Genomic DNA, 14,611 nt, shown 5'->3' on the forward strand with positions numbered 1-14,611 from the left:
TCTGACTTTTACTTGATGATCACATGTTGTATTTGTTGTATGTTCTCATGGAAATATGTAGTTTTGACATCAAGTACTACAATAAAAAATAAGTTTGGGACTTTACGGTGTTATTACTGACATGTTGCAGACGTGTGTGATGTATCTCTCTTTATGTTTAATTAACTAAACTCTTCTGCTTAAAGTAACGACAAAGCAGCTAACAGTTTCAGCACGCATCATTAAAGTGAGCATCACCTCCTCACACGCCGAACTCCTCCCAGCTGTTGTTTAAAACTCCTCCTCTGCTCAGAGGGAGGAAACAGACGTGACCATCAGAGCTGCGGCGAGAGGCAGAGCCACGCTGCAAAGAGGAGCTCCAACGTCCCACTCCACAAACGAAAGTAAAGTCTGTCAGAGTCTGTCGGCCACGCTGCAGACGAGACGAGTCTCTGTTTGTCTCTGACACAAACTTCAAACTGACTTCATCAGGTCTTTCTCAACAACACAGCAGCGTCTCTGCCAAACTCTGGTGAGTCCAGCTCATCATGTTTACACTTCACACAACCACAAAACTGCAGCTCCGCTCTGTTCATGTCATACATGAATTCATCATGTCCACAGAGACGCTGTACAGCAGCTCACTTTGACAGCTTTAAACTGTCTCTCTGTGTCTCTGCTCACCACTTTAGGGACTTTTAGTGTCTCTGGTTTGGAGTTTAGTTTCACTTTCTGCTTTCCTGTAACTGTCACTGTTTACTGATCAATTCCTACAGACTGTTCCCTCCACTTCCTCTGGCATTTTCACAATGAAAGTTCTCCACCAGCTTATCAGCGGGCACTTTTAATGTGAAGCAGCTGGAGGAAATGCAATGTGTTCATCATCAAGTAGCTTTTTTTTAAACAGTGCTGTTCTCTTAAAAAAAATCAATCTACACAACATGGAGACATTCTCAGTGCTATCTTGCCAAAAAAAGTTCAATTGGGCTTTTCAGCACAACTTTAAAGTCAAAACACATTATCTATAATTCAAAGCTTACTTCACCTATTACATGTTGTATTAAAAGAATGATGGTCTTTTCACAAAACTGGGCTGTCTCTGCCACAGCACAATATAAATACTTCAGAAAATGGTGCCACAAGACCAGAGAAAACAGAGGAAAAAGTGCTGAATAAAAGTTGAATTATATAACAGTTTATCAACATATTCAGTGCTGTTTGAGTCACAAACCTGAGTTTGTCGGCACAAATTAAACGCGTTTTTCACAGCTTGATGCCAGTCAAAACACAGTATATATAGTTCAGAATTACTTTACCAATATCAGGGGTTAAATACTGCCTTGCCTGTGCTGTAGTGTATGTTACTGTTAAAATTACAAGCACCATGTTTTTACCTTCACCATAAAAGTTTTTCTTGCATTATTTTGGTGAATCTGTCCTTCATTTTTGGCACCGTCACTGTGGTTGCAGTCAGACTACTCACTTTTCATTTGGTCTGAATTAAGTCAATAAAAGGACTTCAAATTTAACATTGAAAATTTCACAAACCTTTCAAGGATTTGTCAATGACAATTAAAATCCCAAATAATTATGAATGTTAACTGAGCAAAGTTTCCCTTTCATTTTCTCCAAAACTCTATTTTTAATCTCTCCAAACATCTGAAGGAAAACATTCATGTAATTGATGAAAGTTATCATTTACAGGACATTTTCAATGTGTTTTAATATTATTTGTTGCCCTTTGTGCTGAAAAACTACTCATGTTCATAGTCAGGGAGAATTTGAGTGGACATTAATTGCTGCCAACTGTTTTATAAATTAAGATTTCTTTGCTGACAGTTCTTTTATATATAGATAGATAAGATGAACTTTTGCTGAAATGCAGATTTCCATCAGTGTCAATTCCAGTGTCAAATGCTCACATTTTACACTGCAACATAATGACCTATAAATACATTTTTTCACGACGTGAGAGACAGATACAGTGTGTGAAAAATGTCAAATGCTTGAGTCACATGATCAATGCAGAAGAGTTTGTAACCGCCATGTGCACCAGTGCATTTAAAAGTGAGAAATTAGTGTATAGCTAAAATTTTATGTACACTATCATGTATATGCACATAGTACATGAAGCCCTGTGATATTGTACAATATACATACAATAAAGGTTATCACACTTCACCTTTTTGAAACAAATCCTGAAATATGTATGTTAAATGAAATAGTTTTCTACTATTTGTTTGTAGATATGGCTGCTGCAAACTATCAGCGATCTGAAGATCAGTTTCTGTGCTCCATCTGTCTGGATGTCTTCACTGATCCTGTGACCATACCATGTGGACACAACTTCTGCAAAAACTGCATCAATCAACACTGGGATACTATGGACCAGTACCTGTGTCCAATATGTAAAAAGGTTTTCAACACAAGACCTGAGCTGCACGTCAACACGTTGTTCTCAGAGATGGTCTCTGAGTTCAGACAGTCAGCTCAACAGAAATCCAGCAGCAGCTCAGTGTCCAAACCAGGAGAAGTTTCCTGTGACATCTGCACTGGAACCAAACTGAAGGCCCTGAAGTCCTGCCTGGTATGTCTGACCTCCTACTGTGAGACTCACCTGGAGCCTCATCAGACAGCTTCAGGACTGAAAAGACACCAGCTGATCGACCCTGTGGAGAATCTGGAGGACAGGATGTGTACGAAGCACGATAAACCTCTGGAGCTGTTCTGTAAGACCGACCAGACATGTGTCTGCATGCTCTGTCCTGTTTTAGACCACAAAACACATGAATTTGTTCCTCTGAGAGAAGAATATGAAAAAAAGAAGGTAGAGCTGGGAAATACAGAAGCTGAAATCCAGCAGATGATCCAGAAGAGACAACAGAAGATTCAGGAGATCAAATACTCAGTCGATCTCAGTGAGAAAGATGCAGACAGAGAGATCGCAGAAGGTGTTCAGGTCTTCACAGCTCTGAAGGAGTCTGTTGAAAGAGGCCTGAACGAGCTCATGGACACGATCAAAGAGAAGCAGAAATCAACAGAAAAACAAGCCCAAGTTTTCATCAATGAGCTGGAACAGGAAATCTCTGAGCTGAAGAAGAGAAGCTCTGAGGTGGAGCAGCTCTCACGCTCTGAAGACCACCTCCATCTTCTCCAGAGTGTCCAGTCCCTGAAAGCTGCTCCACCCACCAAGGACTGGACACAGGTCAGCATCCATCCACCATCATACGAGGGGACTGTGGTGAGAGCTGTGTCTCAGCTGGAGGAGACACTCAGTCTAGAGATGAAGAAGTTGTTTCAATCTGAGCTGAAGAGGGTCCAGCAGTATGCAGTGGATGTGACTCTTGATCCTGATACAGCACATTCTGAGCTCATCCTGTCTGATGATGGAAAACAAGTGAAGCATGGTGACATAAAGAAGAATCTCCCAGACAATCCAGAGAGATTTTCTTATTGTGTTATGGTTTTAGCAAAGCAGAGTTTCTCTTCAGGCAGATTTTACTTTGAGGTTGAAGTTAAAGGAAAGACCGAATGGGATTTGGGAGTGGCCAAAGAGTCGATCAACAGGAAGGGAAACATCACACTGAGACCTGAGGATGGTTTCTGGACCATATGGTTGAGAAATGAAAATGAGTATGAAGCTCTTGCCGGCCCTTCAGTTAGTCTTTCTCTGAAGTCTCCCCTTGAGAAGGTGGGGGTGTTTGTGGATTATGAGGAGGGTCTGGTCTCCTTTTATGACGTAGATGCTGCAGCTCTCATCTACTCCTTCACTGGCGGCTCCTTCACTGAGAAACTCTTCCCATACTTTGAACCCTGTCTTAACTATGGTGGTAAAAACTCTGCACCTCTGATCATCACTCCTGTCTCTGCAACGTAATCACTTATCTTATTTCATGTATCGATTTCTTTCTATCAAAGAGAACAAATGTACATATTTGGAGTTAAAACTGTATATTTTGAATCTTATCATCTATAAAATCTGTTTATTGCTGCGATTAATTAACCGACTGTTGAGGTGTCCCTGTCCTAATGATTGTGTTAAAAACTCCGTACCTCTGATCATCACTCCTATCCCTGCAAACTAGTCTCTTATTTCGTGTACTGATTTATTTCTGTCAAACGGAACAAATGTACATATTTGGAGTGAAAACTGTTTAGTTTGAGTTTTATTATCTAAAAAAAACAGTTCATTGCTGTGACTGATTTACAGACTGTTAAGACTTTCTATCATATGTATCCTATTGCATGAACAACTCTATAAATGATTCATCTCTTCAATTCAGGACACACATTATGTGGACAATATCTATTAAATAAAGACACCAAAAATGTCAAGGTGCAGTTTGAGTAAATGTAACAAAATATGTTGAAAAATATATTTATTCATATTCGTTTACTAGTTAATATGCAGCGACACCAAAAAATTGCTTAATATTTCATTGTGTCGTAAAGCTTCATTAAAAGAGTAACGCTTGTCACATGCCTATAGTGTCCACAGATTACAGGATGTGTCGTTGTATTGGACATAAAAAGCTAACAGACAAAGTTAATTAACAGAGTCAACTAACAGAAGTTTCTAGTTTGTTTGAAAACTGGTTTGGTTTAATTACTGGTCGCTTCAGCTGAGTCTATATGCTTAGTGAAAACTGGTAAGGTCACTCATGAGTCACAGAAATCTGTAAATATGTGATTTTCAAATAAAAAGTGTAAAATAAACTAACTGTTGAACACAAGATCCGAGCAAGCAGTGACTCGAGCACCAAACACAGAACAAAAAAGCCTGTTTACATGAGTTGTATTTAATGACAAAGACATTGTGTTTCCTGTGGCTTCTTCACAATAAAAGCCCAGAAGGACATACAAATCAGTCACCTTTTCTCCTACTGTTGATGTGAATTCACTGACAGGCCGGTACTACTCGTAAAGTGAGGGGGGCCTGCCGTCTCCCACCAAGCCCACAATAATTTGTTAAATTTTAAGATATGTGCCAAATAAGTCTGAAAAGTCAAGTTTCCACATAGTCAGCTTTCAATTTAGCTTGTTTGTCACAATTTGCTACATATTCAAGCATATCACAAATTATGCAGCACACTTTCTGGCCTCCAGAGTCAAATACACCTTAAACCTGCAAACAGCCTAAAGTACAGAAGCAAAGTCCAGTATTTGGGTCGATACTCTGGTTTGCCATTTACCCACGTTTAGACAGTCAGATAAACTTTGATTTAATCTCTGTGTATTCAGTACAGATGTAGGTACAGATATCCTCCGACACGTTGTTCAGGATGTTTGGCCAATGTGCCAAATTTGTGAGCTTTGGAAATTAATACAGAATTCATATTAAGAGAAGTGTTGCTCCTGGAAAGTCTGAAAGTTTTAATATTCATATTTAATAAAAAAAGTCAGAATTTTTCATTGGTAGTGAAAGTGCAGTAGTAGGAAAACAGTCTTTAATCTACTTATAAAAATTAAATCTCTTTTGTTCCTCGTTTGAATCAATGTTAAAAGCAAAACCTCTACACCTGCAGCAGTTTCCATTTACACCACTGCAAAATTTGTCATTTAAGTAGGTCATGATATCTTATATTAGGATGATTAAAGCTTTTGTTTTCTCCTCTGAGATTTAAACATCTATATAACGACAAGCACAATTTGCAATAAATTATTAGATATGTTTCAAAGTAACTGACCTTTATTGTTTGTTTCAGTAAAAAGTTCAGTCTGAATTGAAGAACAAACACCAAAGAAAAATTGTTTTACACTCATATCCAAAAACATCTTATTCAAGAATCATATCAATCTTTAAATTCATTAAGACAAAAACATCAATGCAAAACTTAAGTCTTTATCTACGTAAACAGGATAAACATATTAGGATTGAAAATCGTGTTAAACTCAGGGCAGATATCACACTTCAGACTGTTTAAAGTCGTGTTCAAACTGAAAATAACCGGGCCGTTTTCCTGTTTTCTTCTCCTGTTTTCTTCACTTCCTCTTAGTCTTTTATTCTGCGCTGACAGTAACAATAACTGCTGTTTTTATGTTGCTCAAAACTGCACTCAAAAATCTTTATGCTTTTAAAAAAATAAAAGCCCCTTCAAGAGGATTTAAACAGTCAGTAAACAGTTTTGTAAAAATGGTGCTTGTGTTATTCAGCCAATTTAAAGTGGTAAATACCACAAAACCCGTCAGTGCTGAGCTCGTCTTCCTGGTGTTGTGGCGCAGAGCGACCACTGGATGGACCACAACACAAAGAAACAACCAGCATGAAGTCACTGTGCTGCTTACTTACACTGAGACACCTTCAGGATGCCTTTTTAGGTCTGCACAAAGTGATTTTGAGGCTGCAAGTCATATATAATATTATTTTTCTTCCATTTCTCTCAGGAAACCGACACAGTTCTGTACTTCCTCTCAGGGATTTTCACTCAGTTGTAAGTTATGTACAGCGCCGCCTTTACCTCATGTTAAAACACGGAAACTTGCCTGTCGGTAAAATCATGTCCAAACATGAGGCAGACGAAACCTGAGTCAGAGCCGCAGTGAGAGGCGCAGCGACACGGGAAAGACAAGGGCTTCACATCACACTCCAGAAACGAAACTGAAGGCTTTTAACTGTTGCAGTAGAGTTCAAACAGAGACGGATCTATTTCCTCAAAAGAAAAGTTTCTGCCAAACGGCGGTGAGTACAGCTTTTCATACTCTTTCAACAACAATGATCATACTTATGAAACTGGTTACAATATGTCTCTGGCTGTTTGTCCACAGACGTTCAGTTACTAAAGGGGTGAGCGGTGACAGAGACGTGTAAAGCTGTTAAAGTGAGCTGCTGCACTGTGGTTTGGAGGAGGCATCGACAGATTATCAGCCCGGCTGATTATCTGGGCCAATAGTTGGCATTTTGACGTTCATCTGTATCTGCATTTTATGTTAATGATCGCTGATAAAATTAATTAATGAAAAAGAGTTGGTATTACAGTCAAACAACACCAGGAAATGCAGTCTGCAATTCATGCAAAGAAAGTTTCAGCGTGGGAGAAAACATTTTCCCTGAACTTTATAAAATTCAGTTGCTGGGAACTTACAGTATGAGGCTGAAAGTTTGAGTTTTGGTTAAACATTTGCTAAAGGCATTTAAACTAAGTTGTGCATTGATCACTGATTAATGATCAGTATTGGTTTTGGCCCTGAAAAACCATCAGTCCACCCCTAGTTTGGAGTTTGGTTTGAGTCTAACTTTCCTGCTATTGTAGCTGTTTACTAATTGCATCCTTAAATATGCTCCTTTCACAATCAACATCGGCTGCTATCACCTTTTCGTCAAAGGTGTATTATGTAATTTCTAGCCACCTTGTCCAACCGAATGGGGTGCAGTATTTCACCCTTTAAATGTCAGTCTGCTACTGTGTCCATACAACCACCATTTACAGTCATCAGTCACGAATTAAGGCGACTCATAACTGACAGCAGAGCAACAATACAGCCGGTCAAAATCAGGCTGCTGTCTTATCATTTTGAACATGACGTCAAAGGTGTTACTCCTTCACCTTCTGTTGATGGGAACAGTTTATTTTTTGAATGTTTTAAACTAAAGTTATGACCAGATCCTAAATAATGTACCTATAACCTGTTTATGTCTGAGATGTTAAAGGTGTTTTTTAAGCAACTTTCTCAGTCTTTTGTTGACCCTGTCCTAACTTTTTAGGAACATTTTCAACGAATGAGTGTGTATTTATAAATGAAAATAACATCTTTTAAAATATTTTCAATATGAAATGTTTTGTCTTGGTGCTGTTTTGAATTACATGCAGTTCATAAAGGATGTGCAAATTATTGTATAGTGTTTGTATTTAGGTTTTACACAGCATGCATACACTTTTTTTTAATCAGGATTGTTCTTAAGACAACACTAATCACACTTAGTTTTTTGTGGTGGGGGTCAAATAATCAAAACTGTGATATAATAATATAATATTGTGAATAAATGTTTTTCTGTTCTTTCACACTGCATTTGTAGATATGGCTGCTGCAAACTATCTGTCATCTGAGGATCAGTTTCTCTGCTCCATCTGTCTGGATGTCTTCACTGATCCTGTGACCATACCATGTGGACACAACTTCTGCAAAAACTGCATCACTAAACACTGGAATACTAATTACCAGTACCTGTGTCCAATGTGTAAAAAGGCTTTCAACACAAAACCTGAGCTGCATGTCAACACTTTCATCTCAGAGATGGTCGCTCAGTTCAGACAGTCAGCTCAACAGAAAGCCAGCAGCAGCAGCTCAGTGTCCAAACCAGGAGAAGTTCCCTGTGACGTCTGCACTGGAGCCAAACTGAAGGCCCTGAAGTCCTGCCTGGTGTGTCTGACCTCCTACTGTGAGACTCACCTGGAGCCTCATCTGACAGCTTCAGGACTGAAAAGACACCAGCTGATCGACCCTGTGAAGAACCTGGAAGACAGGATATGTACGAAGCACGATAAACCTCTGGAGCTGTTCTGTAAGACCGACCAGACATGTGTCTGCACACTCTGCCACGTTTCAGACCACAAGATGCACGATGTTGTTCCTCTGAGAGAAGGATATGAGGTAAAGAAGGCCGAGCTGGAGGCTGAAATTCAGCAGATGATCCAGAAGAGAAAACTGAAGATTCAGGAGATCAAACAGTCAGTCGACCTCAGTGAGAAAGATGCAGACAGAGAGATCGCAGAAGGTGTTCAGGTCTTCACTGCTCTGATGGAGTCTGTTGAGAGAAAACTGAACGAGCTCATGGACACGATCAAAGAGAAGCAGAAATCAACAGAAAAACAAGCACAGGTTTTCATCAAAGAGCTGGAACAGGAAATCTCTGAGCTGAAGAAGAGAAGCTCTGAGGTGGAGCAGCTCTCACGCTCTGAAGACCACCTCCATCTACTCCAGAGTGTCCAGTCCCTGAAAGCTGCTCCACCCACCAAGGACTGGACACAGGTTAGTGTCTGTCCATCATACGAGGGGACTGTGGTGAGAGCTGTGTCTCAGCTGGAGGAGACGATCAGTCTAGAGATGAAGAAGCTGTTTAAATCTGAGCTGAAGAGGGTCCAGCAGTATGCAGTGGATGTGACTCTTGATCCTAAAACAGCATATCCTGCTCTCATCCTGTCTGATGATGGAAAACAAGTGAAGCATGGTGACATTAAGAAGAATCTCCCTGACAATCCAGAGAGATTTTCTTATTGTGTTTGTGTTTTGGGAAAGCAGAGTTTCTCTTTAGGCAGATTTTACTTTGAGGTTGAAGTTAAAGGAAAGACTGAATGGGATTTGGGAGTGGCCAAAGAGTCGATCAACAGGAAGGGAAACATCACACTGAGCCCTGAGGATGGTTTCTGGACCATATGGTTGACAAATGGAGATGAGTATGAAGCTCTTGATGCTCCTCCAGTCAGTCTCTTTCTGAAGTCTCGGCCTCAGAAGGTGGGGGTGTTTGTGGATTATGAGGAGGGTCTGGTCTCCTTTTATGACGTAGATGCTGCAGCTCTCATCTACTCCTTTACTGGCTGCTCCTTCACTGAGAAACTCTTCCCATACTTCAGTCCTGACTGTAATGATGGGGGTAAAAACTCTGCACCTCTGATCATCACTCCTGTCATTGTAAGATTCTATTAACTTTTTTAAATTGTATGTATTCCATCACAAAGCACACACATTAATTTGATCCATCTGTCTCTTCAACACTGAAATCATGACAAATGCAATTTAAATCTGCTTTACCCACAGACATTTATTTTCCTTTACAGGGTCGCAAAGGGCTGAAGCCAATCCCAGCTGACGAGTGGGGACGGGCAGGGTACACCGCGAACATGCTGCCAGTCAGGGATGACACAGAAAGAAACCGAAACACTCAGAAAAAAACCAAGTTCAAACTGAAAAAACAAGCCTCTCAGAAGGGCATAAATTGGCCTGAAGATTCAATACATGAACCTTCTTGTCCTGAAGTGCGAATTGTTCCACCGCGCCACCCCAGCATCAAAATACCCAAGCTGAATTTTGAATAGATTTGTGAAACAAAACAATGCTGTAAGATATCTTAATCCTTTTTTTAAAAAAATTCTACTTGTTGTGCAGCCACAGAAAACATATTGCTGTGTATTTCACTGTTTTATAAAGCTTCGGTAAAGATTAAGGCCTATTAAATGTCTATAATGTCTACAGAGTACAATATGTGTCATACCTACAATGTGCATAAGAAGTTATTGGACAAAGATCATAAATTGGAAATGATGCAAGCAGAATTTTCTACTTGGCTAATTAGCGGTCACAAATCTCTAAGTATGTAGTTTTAAAGAATAAATGTGTTAAATAAACTAGTTGTTGTACACAAGGCCTGAGTAAGCAGTAGCTCACTTCAATAACAACATAATAAATGTTTGACCGATCTTCCATATATTTAAACCACCCACACGCCCAAAGAGAGGGGCGGTAATGGATCTTAAATGCCAGTTATCACCTGCCATTAATCAGATGAAGAAGACTGAGCAGCCAACGTGTCAAAAATTAGGTTATTTATGGTATATTCATCACTGCATTGCAATATGTTTTTTGCCAATTCAATATCGATTCATAAAATCCTGAAATCGATTATTTCCGTTATAATGGCGCCCTGCTCCGTTGGGAGCAGTGTGAGTGCCAGCGGAGTGTGATTAGTAGTGTTGCATAGTAATATTTAAATTAATTTTCTATGGCAGGCAGGGATTTTCTTGCCTTGTAACTGACTCGAAACTGCATTCTCCGATGTTTGGCCGCTGACTCCTTATATTTTTCTGTATGTGGAACCACAATCCAAAAAGTTTGGTCATCCTTGTTGTAATCCTTCACATTTCAGTCCTGGCTGATTTGGCGACACCCTCGGCTACTGCTGGAAATACCAAGTGTGGTTAAACACAGCAGCAAACACTCGCTGAGCAACTGCTTAGTCAGAACTACAACAGAAGAGCCGCTGCAGCAAAAATAGACCCGGAGCAGAGAAATAGCAGAGCAGAGAAAAGAGTCTCTGCTCTCACGTCCAGCGGACATCAGCAGAGACAGCAGATTGTTTTCAGCAGCCTTGAAAAAGCCAAATATGATGCATCCACATGTGGTGGATAAGTTTGGGTCGGAGGGTCTTTGAAAGAGTCTGTGGATGAGATTGCTACAGAACATTTTCTTCACACTCTTTTCTCCGTCGCCTGTGTTATCCACATCTGTGTGTACGATTTATTCTGTTTAATAAAGCCGCATCACTGTGGCGCTTTGTGCACGGGCATGAGCAGTGGTGAAAGTATGCAGATCCTTTTCTTAAGTAAAAGTACTGATACCACCCTGTAAAAAAATGCTCTGTTATATGATAAAGTCTTATGCAGAAAATATAAGTATAATCAGGAATATATACTTTAATAAAAGTAAATGTAACCAATGCAGAAAAGCTTGTAAGAAATAAATAAAAAAATAATAAAAAGAAAAAAAATAATTACAATTATTAAAAAAATATATAAAGCACCCAAAACTCTAAATTATTTTAATTAAAAAACACCACAAAACTCAAAATTATAATAAATATGGAGAAACAAACAAGGACAAACTTACTGAAGAATTAAAAACATACAAAAAACTTAAAATTATTTTTACATAAAGGGGAGGGAGGGGGCTGAAAATTTATTTGAAAAAAGTCACCCAACTCAAAATTATATTAAACAAAAAAAAGAAATAGAGTAAGCACTCATAAAAAAAACACCTCTTAAACATTTGATTTTTTTTATGGCCAAAAAAACCTCAAAGGTTTATAAACTAGGCAATTCATTTTGTTGTCTGATTAATTAACTAATGCTTGCACCTACAAAACATCATACCTTATTAACTCTTGTCATGTTGTGCCTGATATTTGTACAGTACTTGTACTGTACAAATTGTACTTGTACTTGAGTAATTGTACTTAGTTACAATCCACCACTGGCCCGCTGCATGAGCCTCATTTCCACACTCACACTTCACCATAAATGTCTGCAGAAACGCTTTTAAACATCAGTTTGCATATTGACACTTGTGTCCTCCAGCACTCACCGCACATCCCTCCTTCAGAAATACCAGTTTATGTTTGGGAAAAGGCTGATTTTTGTGCATCTGGCCCCAAAATGTGGACCTCCCCACAGATTAGAAAACCTTGATAGACTTGATATTAACTTCCCAGGCCACGCGGTTCAAAGGCTGCAGTGTTTGTGGGAACCAACAGGCCACATGAGGAGGGCAAAGCCGGAGCGCAGGTCATAAATCCCCCTCCGCTCTTTGACACCTTTCTTCACAGCTCGTTAGGACGCAGAGCGCCCAGACCTCCCACGCACTCGGCACACATATCCGACACCAGCAGAGGGAGGCTGACGTGACTCTCAGACCAAAGTACAGCTTCCCTGAGGGGGGTGCTGCTCTAAAACAAGTCCAGACATTACAGTCGTTATCTTCTAATCAAGCATCAAGCGCTCCTCTCCGGAGCCGGGGGGGTCGGAGCGAAGCCGCCGACTAATTAAAACCGGGATATTACCGTGACTAAAAATAAAGGAGGTTTTCCCAACAGCCCTGACACTGACCTTTACAGAGCGATGAGGCATTTTTAGCCTCCCAGTGTTGGGAGTCAGACTGCCGGCAGAGGAAGGTGCAGCATGTGGCGACGTTCACGTCCGTCACGTCCCACAGTGTGTCCCACAGTGTGTCCCACAGTGTGTCCCACAGTGTGTCCCACAGTGTGTCCCACAGTGTGTCCCACAGTGTGTCCCACAGTGTGTCCCACAGTGTGTCCCACAGTGTGTCCCACAGTGTGTCCCACAGTGTGTCCCACAGTGTGTCCCACAGTGTGTCCCACAGTGTGTCCACTTTCCCCTGATGATCACCACCCACAGCGCCGGTTATCAGACAGCAACACTGTCTCACTTCTGTTTGGACTGTCTCACTGACAAAGCATGTGTATGTACGTATATATATATATGTGTATGTATTTATATATATATATGTGTGTGTGTGTGTATATATATATATATATATATATATATATATATATATATGTATATGTATATAGGGGTCGATTGATATTGGTTTTTCAGGGCCAATAGCAGTACAGGTTATTACTAGACCAATAACCGATATTTGAAAAACAAAATGCATTAAAATTAAAATCTGTCTGTCAGTATTTGGAATCATGAATATATAAGAAACTCCAACACAAAACTTTGTTTAAATGCTTTTTAGCAAATGTTTTATAAAAACTGAAACTTTCAACATCATACACAGCAAGTTCAATGCAACTTTTTTAAAAGGTAGAGTGAAAATTTGAATTAAAAATGAATAAATAAAAAATAGCTCCCTGAGGTTTTACAAATACCAGCCAGGCCGATAATCTGTCAACCCCGTAATTTTTTTTAATTGTTTTTCTAATTTTATATACTTTATTAATCCCAGAGGGGAAATTCAACTTCTCACTCTGTCATTCACACACAAGCCCAAATACACACACATGCACAAACGGGAGCTATACATGCTGCTAGAGTGAAGCGGCTGCCCCGTGGACAGGTGCCCCGAGCAGCTGGGGTTCAGTGCCTTGCTCCACGGCCCCTCAGCAGTGCCCAGGAGGTGAACTAGCACCTCTCCAGACCCTGAATCTTTACAGTTTATGGATGGTTTGAGGCTCACTCAGCAACAGGAGGTCAGAGACTGCTCTGCACATCCTCACAGAAACATGGTTAACCCCTAACATCCTGGATCAAGCTGTCGAACTCGTTGGGCGGACCTCGTTCAGAGCCGACAGGACACAAGACTCAGATACAGATTCGAAAAATGCACTGCAGGAATTGAATGTTGCCACCAGCAGCAACATGTCCAAACAACCAGATGGAGTTTTAATAGTAGCTGCTGATTTAAGATAAAGCAGGATCAACGACATACTTAAATTTCATTTTTTAAAATATAATTCAAAAAATGACTGATAAATCTACCTTGTATCTTACACAGCTGTTTAATATCACACAGATGAAACAGATACTCCTTTTCTTAATGGAAGCACACGCAGCCATATTGAGAAGTTTAGTGTTGCCTCTAACATCATGTGGCGAGGAGGAATTTATTGCTACTTACAGTGCGAGCACATATCCAGGGCATAACTGGCTTCATTTCCCTAAAAAAAGAGACAACAAGCTTCAGTTTAGTTTATTTGTTCCACATAATAGAAAGCACGATGAGGATAAAACATATAAAAAGTACACCAGAGGAAGAAACCTATACTGGCTTTTATAAAAACTACACCCAGAAAACATGAACGGTAAAATAAAAATGGCTAAAACCTGCTGATGGTTTCCACATCGACCGAGCGTTTGCTGTTCGGGCTCCTCGGCTGTGAACGATCTGTTTGAGGATCTCAGGCGCGCTACATCACTATCCTCTTCAAAATCACGTTTTAAGACTGTTTTCTATCAAAAGGCATTCCTGTAATTTCTCCGTCAAGAATGATTTTATTAATATATTTTACTCCTGAAACGGCACTCGAGTGTTTTTGCTTTTAAATTCAGCCATTGTTGAATAAATGTATTTTGGGGATTTTTAATATAAAGCCCTTTGTAACGTTTGTTGTTGTATAAAT

The 14,611-nt window shown here is 39.9% G+C and overlaps 3 protein-coding genes across 3 annotated transcripts in view; 2 read left to right on the plus strand and 1 right to left on the minus strand.

The window, feature by feature from the left end:
* The window catches only part of ppp3r1b (protein phosphatase 3 (formerly 2B), regulatory s1ubunit B, alpha isoform, b), an 83,829-nt gene that overhangs the window by 61,309 nt on the left and 7,909 nt on the right, over window positions 1-14,611 (minus strand). Inside the window, exon 2 of the mRNA XM_088075235.1 lies at window positions 14,110-14,149. Within this exon, the coding sequence (XP_087931361.1) occupies window positions 14,110-14,149 (40 nt within the window). The remainder of the gene's footprint in view (window positions 1-14,109; window positions 14,150-14,611) is intronic.
* Window positions 202-4,712, plus strand: LOC121965623 (E3 ubiquitin-protein ligase TRIM21-like). Its single transcript, XM_088075197.1, has 2 exons — window positions 202-511; window positions 2,226-4,712. Exon 2 carries the CDS (start codon window positions 2,228-2,230, stop codon window positions 3,854-3,856), a length of 1,629 nt encoding a protein of 542 aa, XP_087931323.1. The 5' UTR covers window positions 202-511; window positions 2,226-2,227; the 3' UTR covers window positions 3,857-4,712.
* On the plus strand, window positions 6,254-10,336 carry LOC121963219 (E3 ubiquitin-protein ligase TRIM21-like). The gene is made up of 3 exons (XM_088075181.1): window positions 6,254-6,658; window positions 7,994-9,606; window positions 9,753-10,336. The coding sequence occupies exons 2-3, from the start codon at window positions 7,996-7,998 to the stop codon at window positions 10,008-10,010; spliced, it is 1,869 nt and encodes a 622-aa protein (XP_087931307.1). The 5' UTR covers window positions 6,254-6,658; window positions 7,994-7,995; the 3' UTR covers window positions 10,011-10,336.

Source organism: Plectropomus leopardus, chromosome 3, assembly GCF_026936395.1.
Source record: "Plectropomus leopardus strain MGB_pleo_1.0 chromosome 3, ASM2693639v1, whole genome shotgun sequence".
NCBI classification, from domain to species: domain Eukaryota; kingdom Metazoa; phylum Chordata; class Actinopteri; order Perciformes; family Serranidae; genus Plectropomus; species Plectropomus leopardus.

Coding starts and splice junctions, on each gene's coding strand:
- LOC121963219 (XM_088075181.1), top strand. CDS start 7,996: ATGGCTGCTGCAAACTATCTGTCATCTGAGGATCAGTTTCTCTGCTCC. Junction 9,607..9,752: donor TGATCATCACTCCTGTCATT/GTAAGATTCTAT, acceptor TTTCCTTTACAG/GGTCGCAAAGGGCTGAAGCC.
- LOC121965623 (XM_088075197.1), top strand. CDS start 2,228: ATGGCTGCTGCAAACTATCAGCGATCTGAAGATCAGTTTCTGTGCTCC.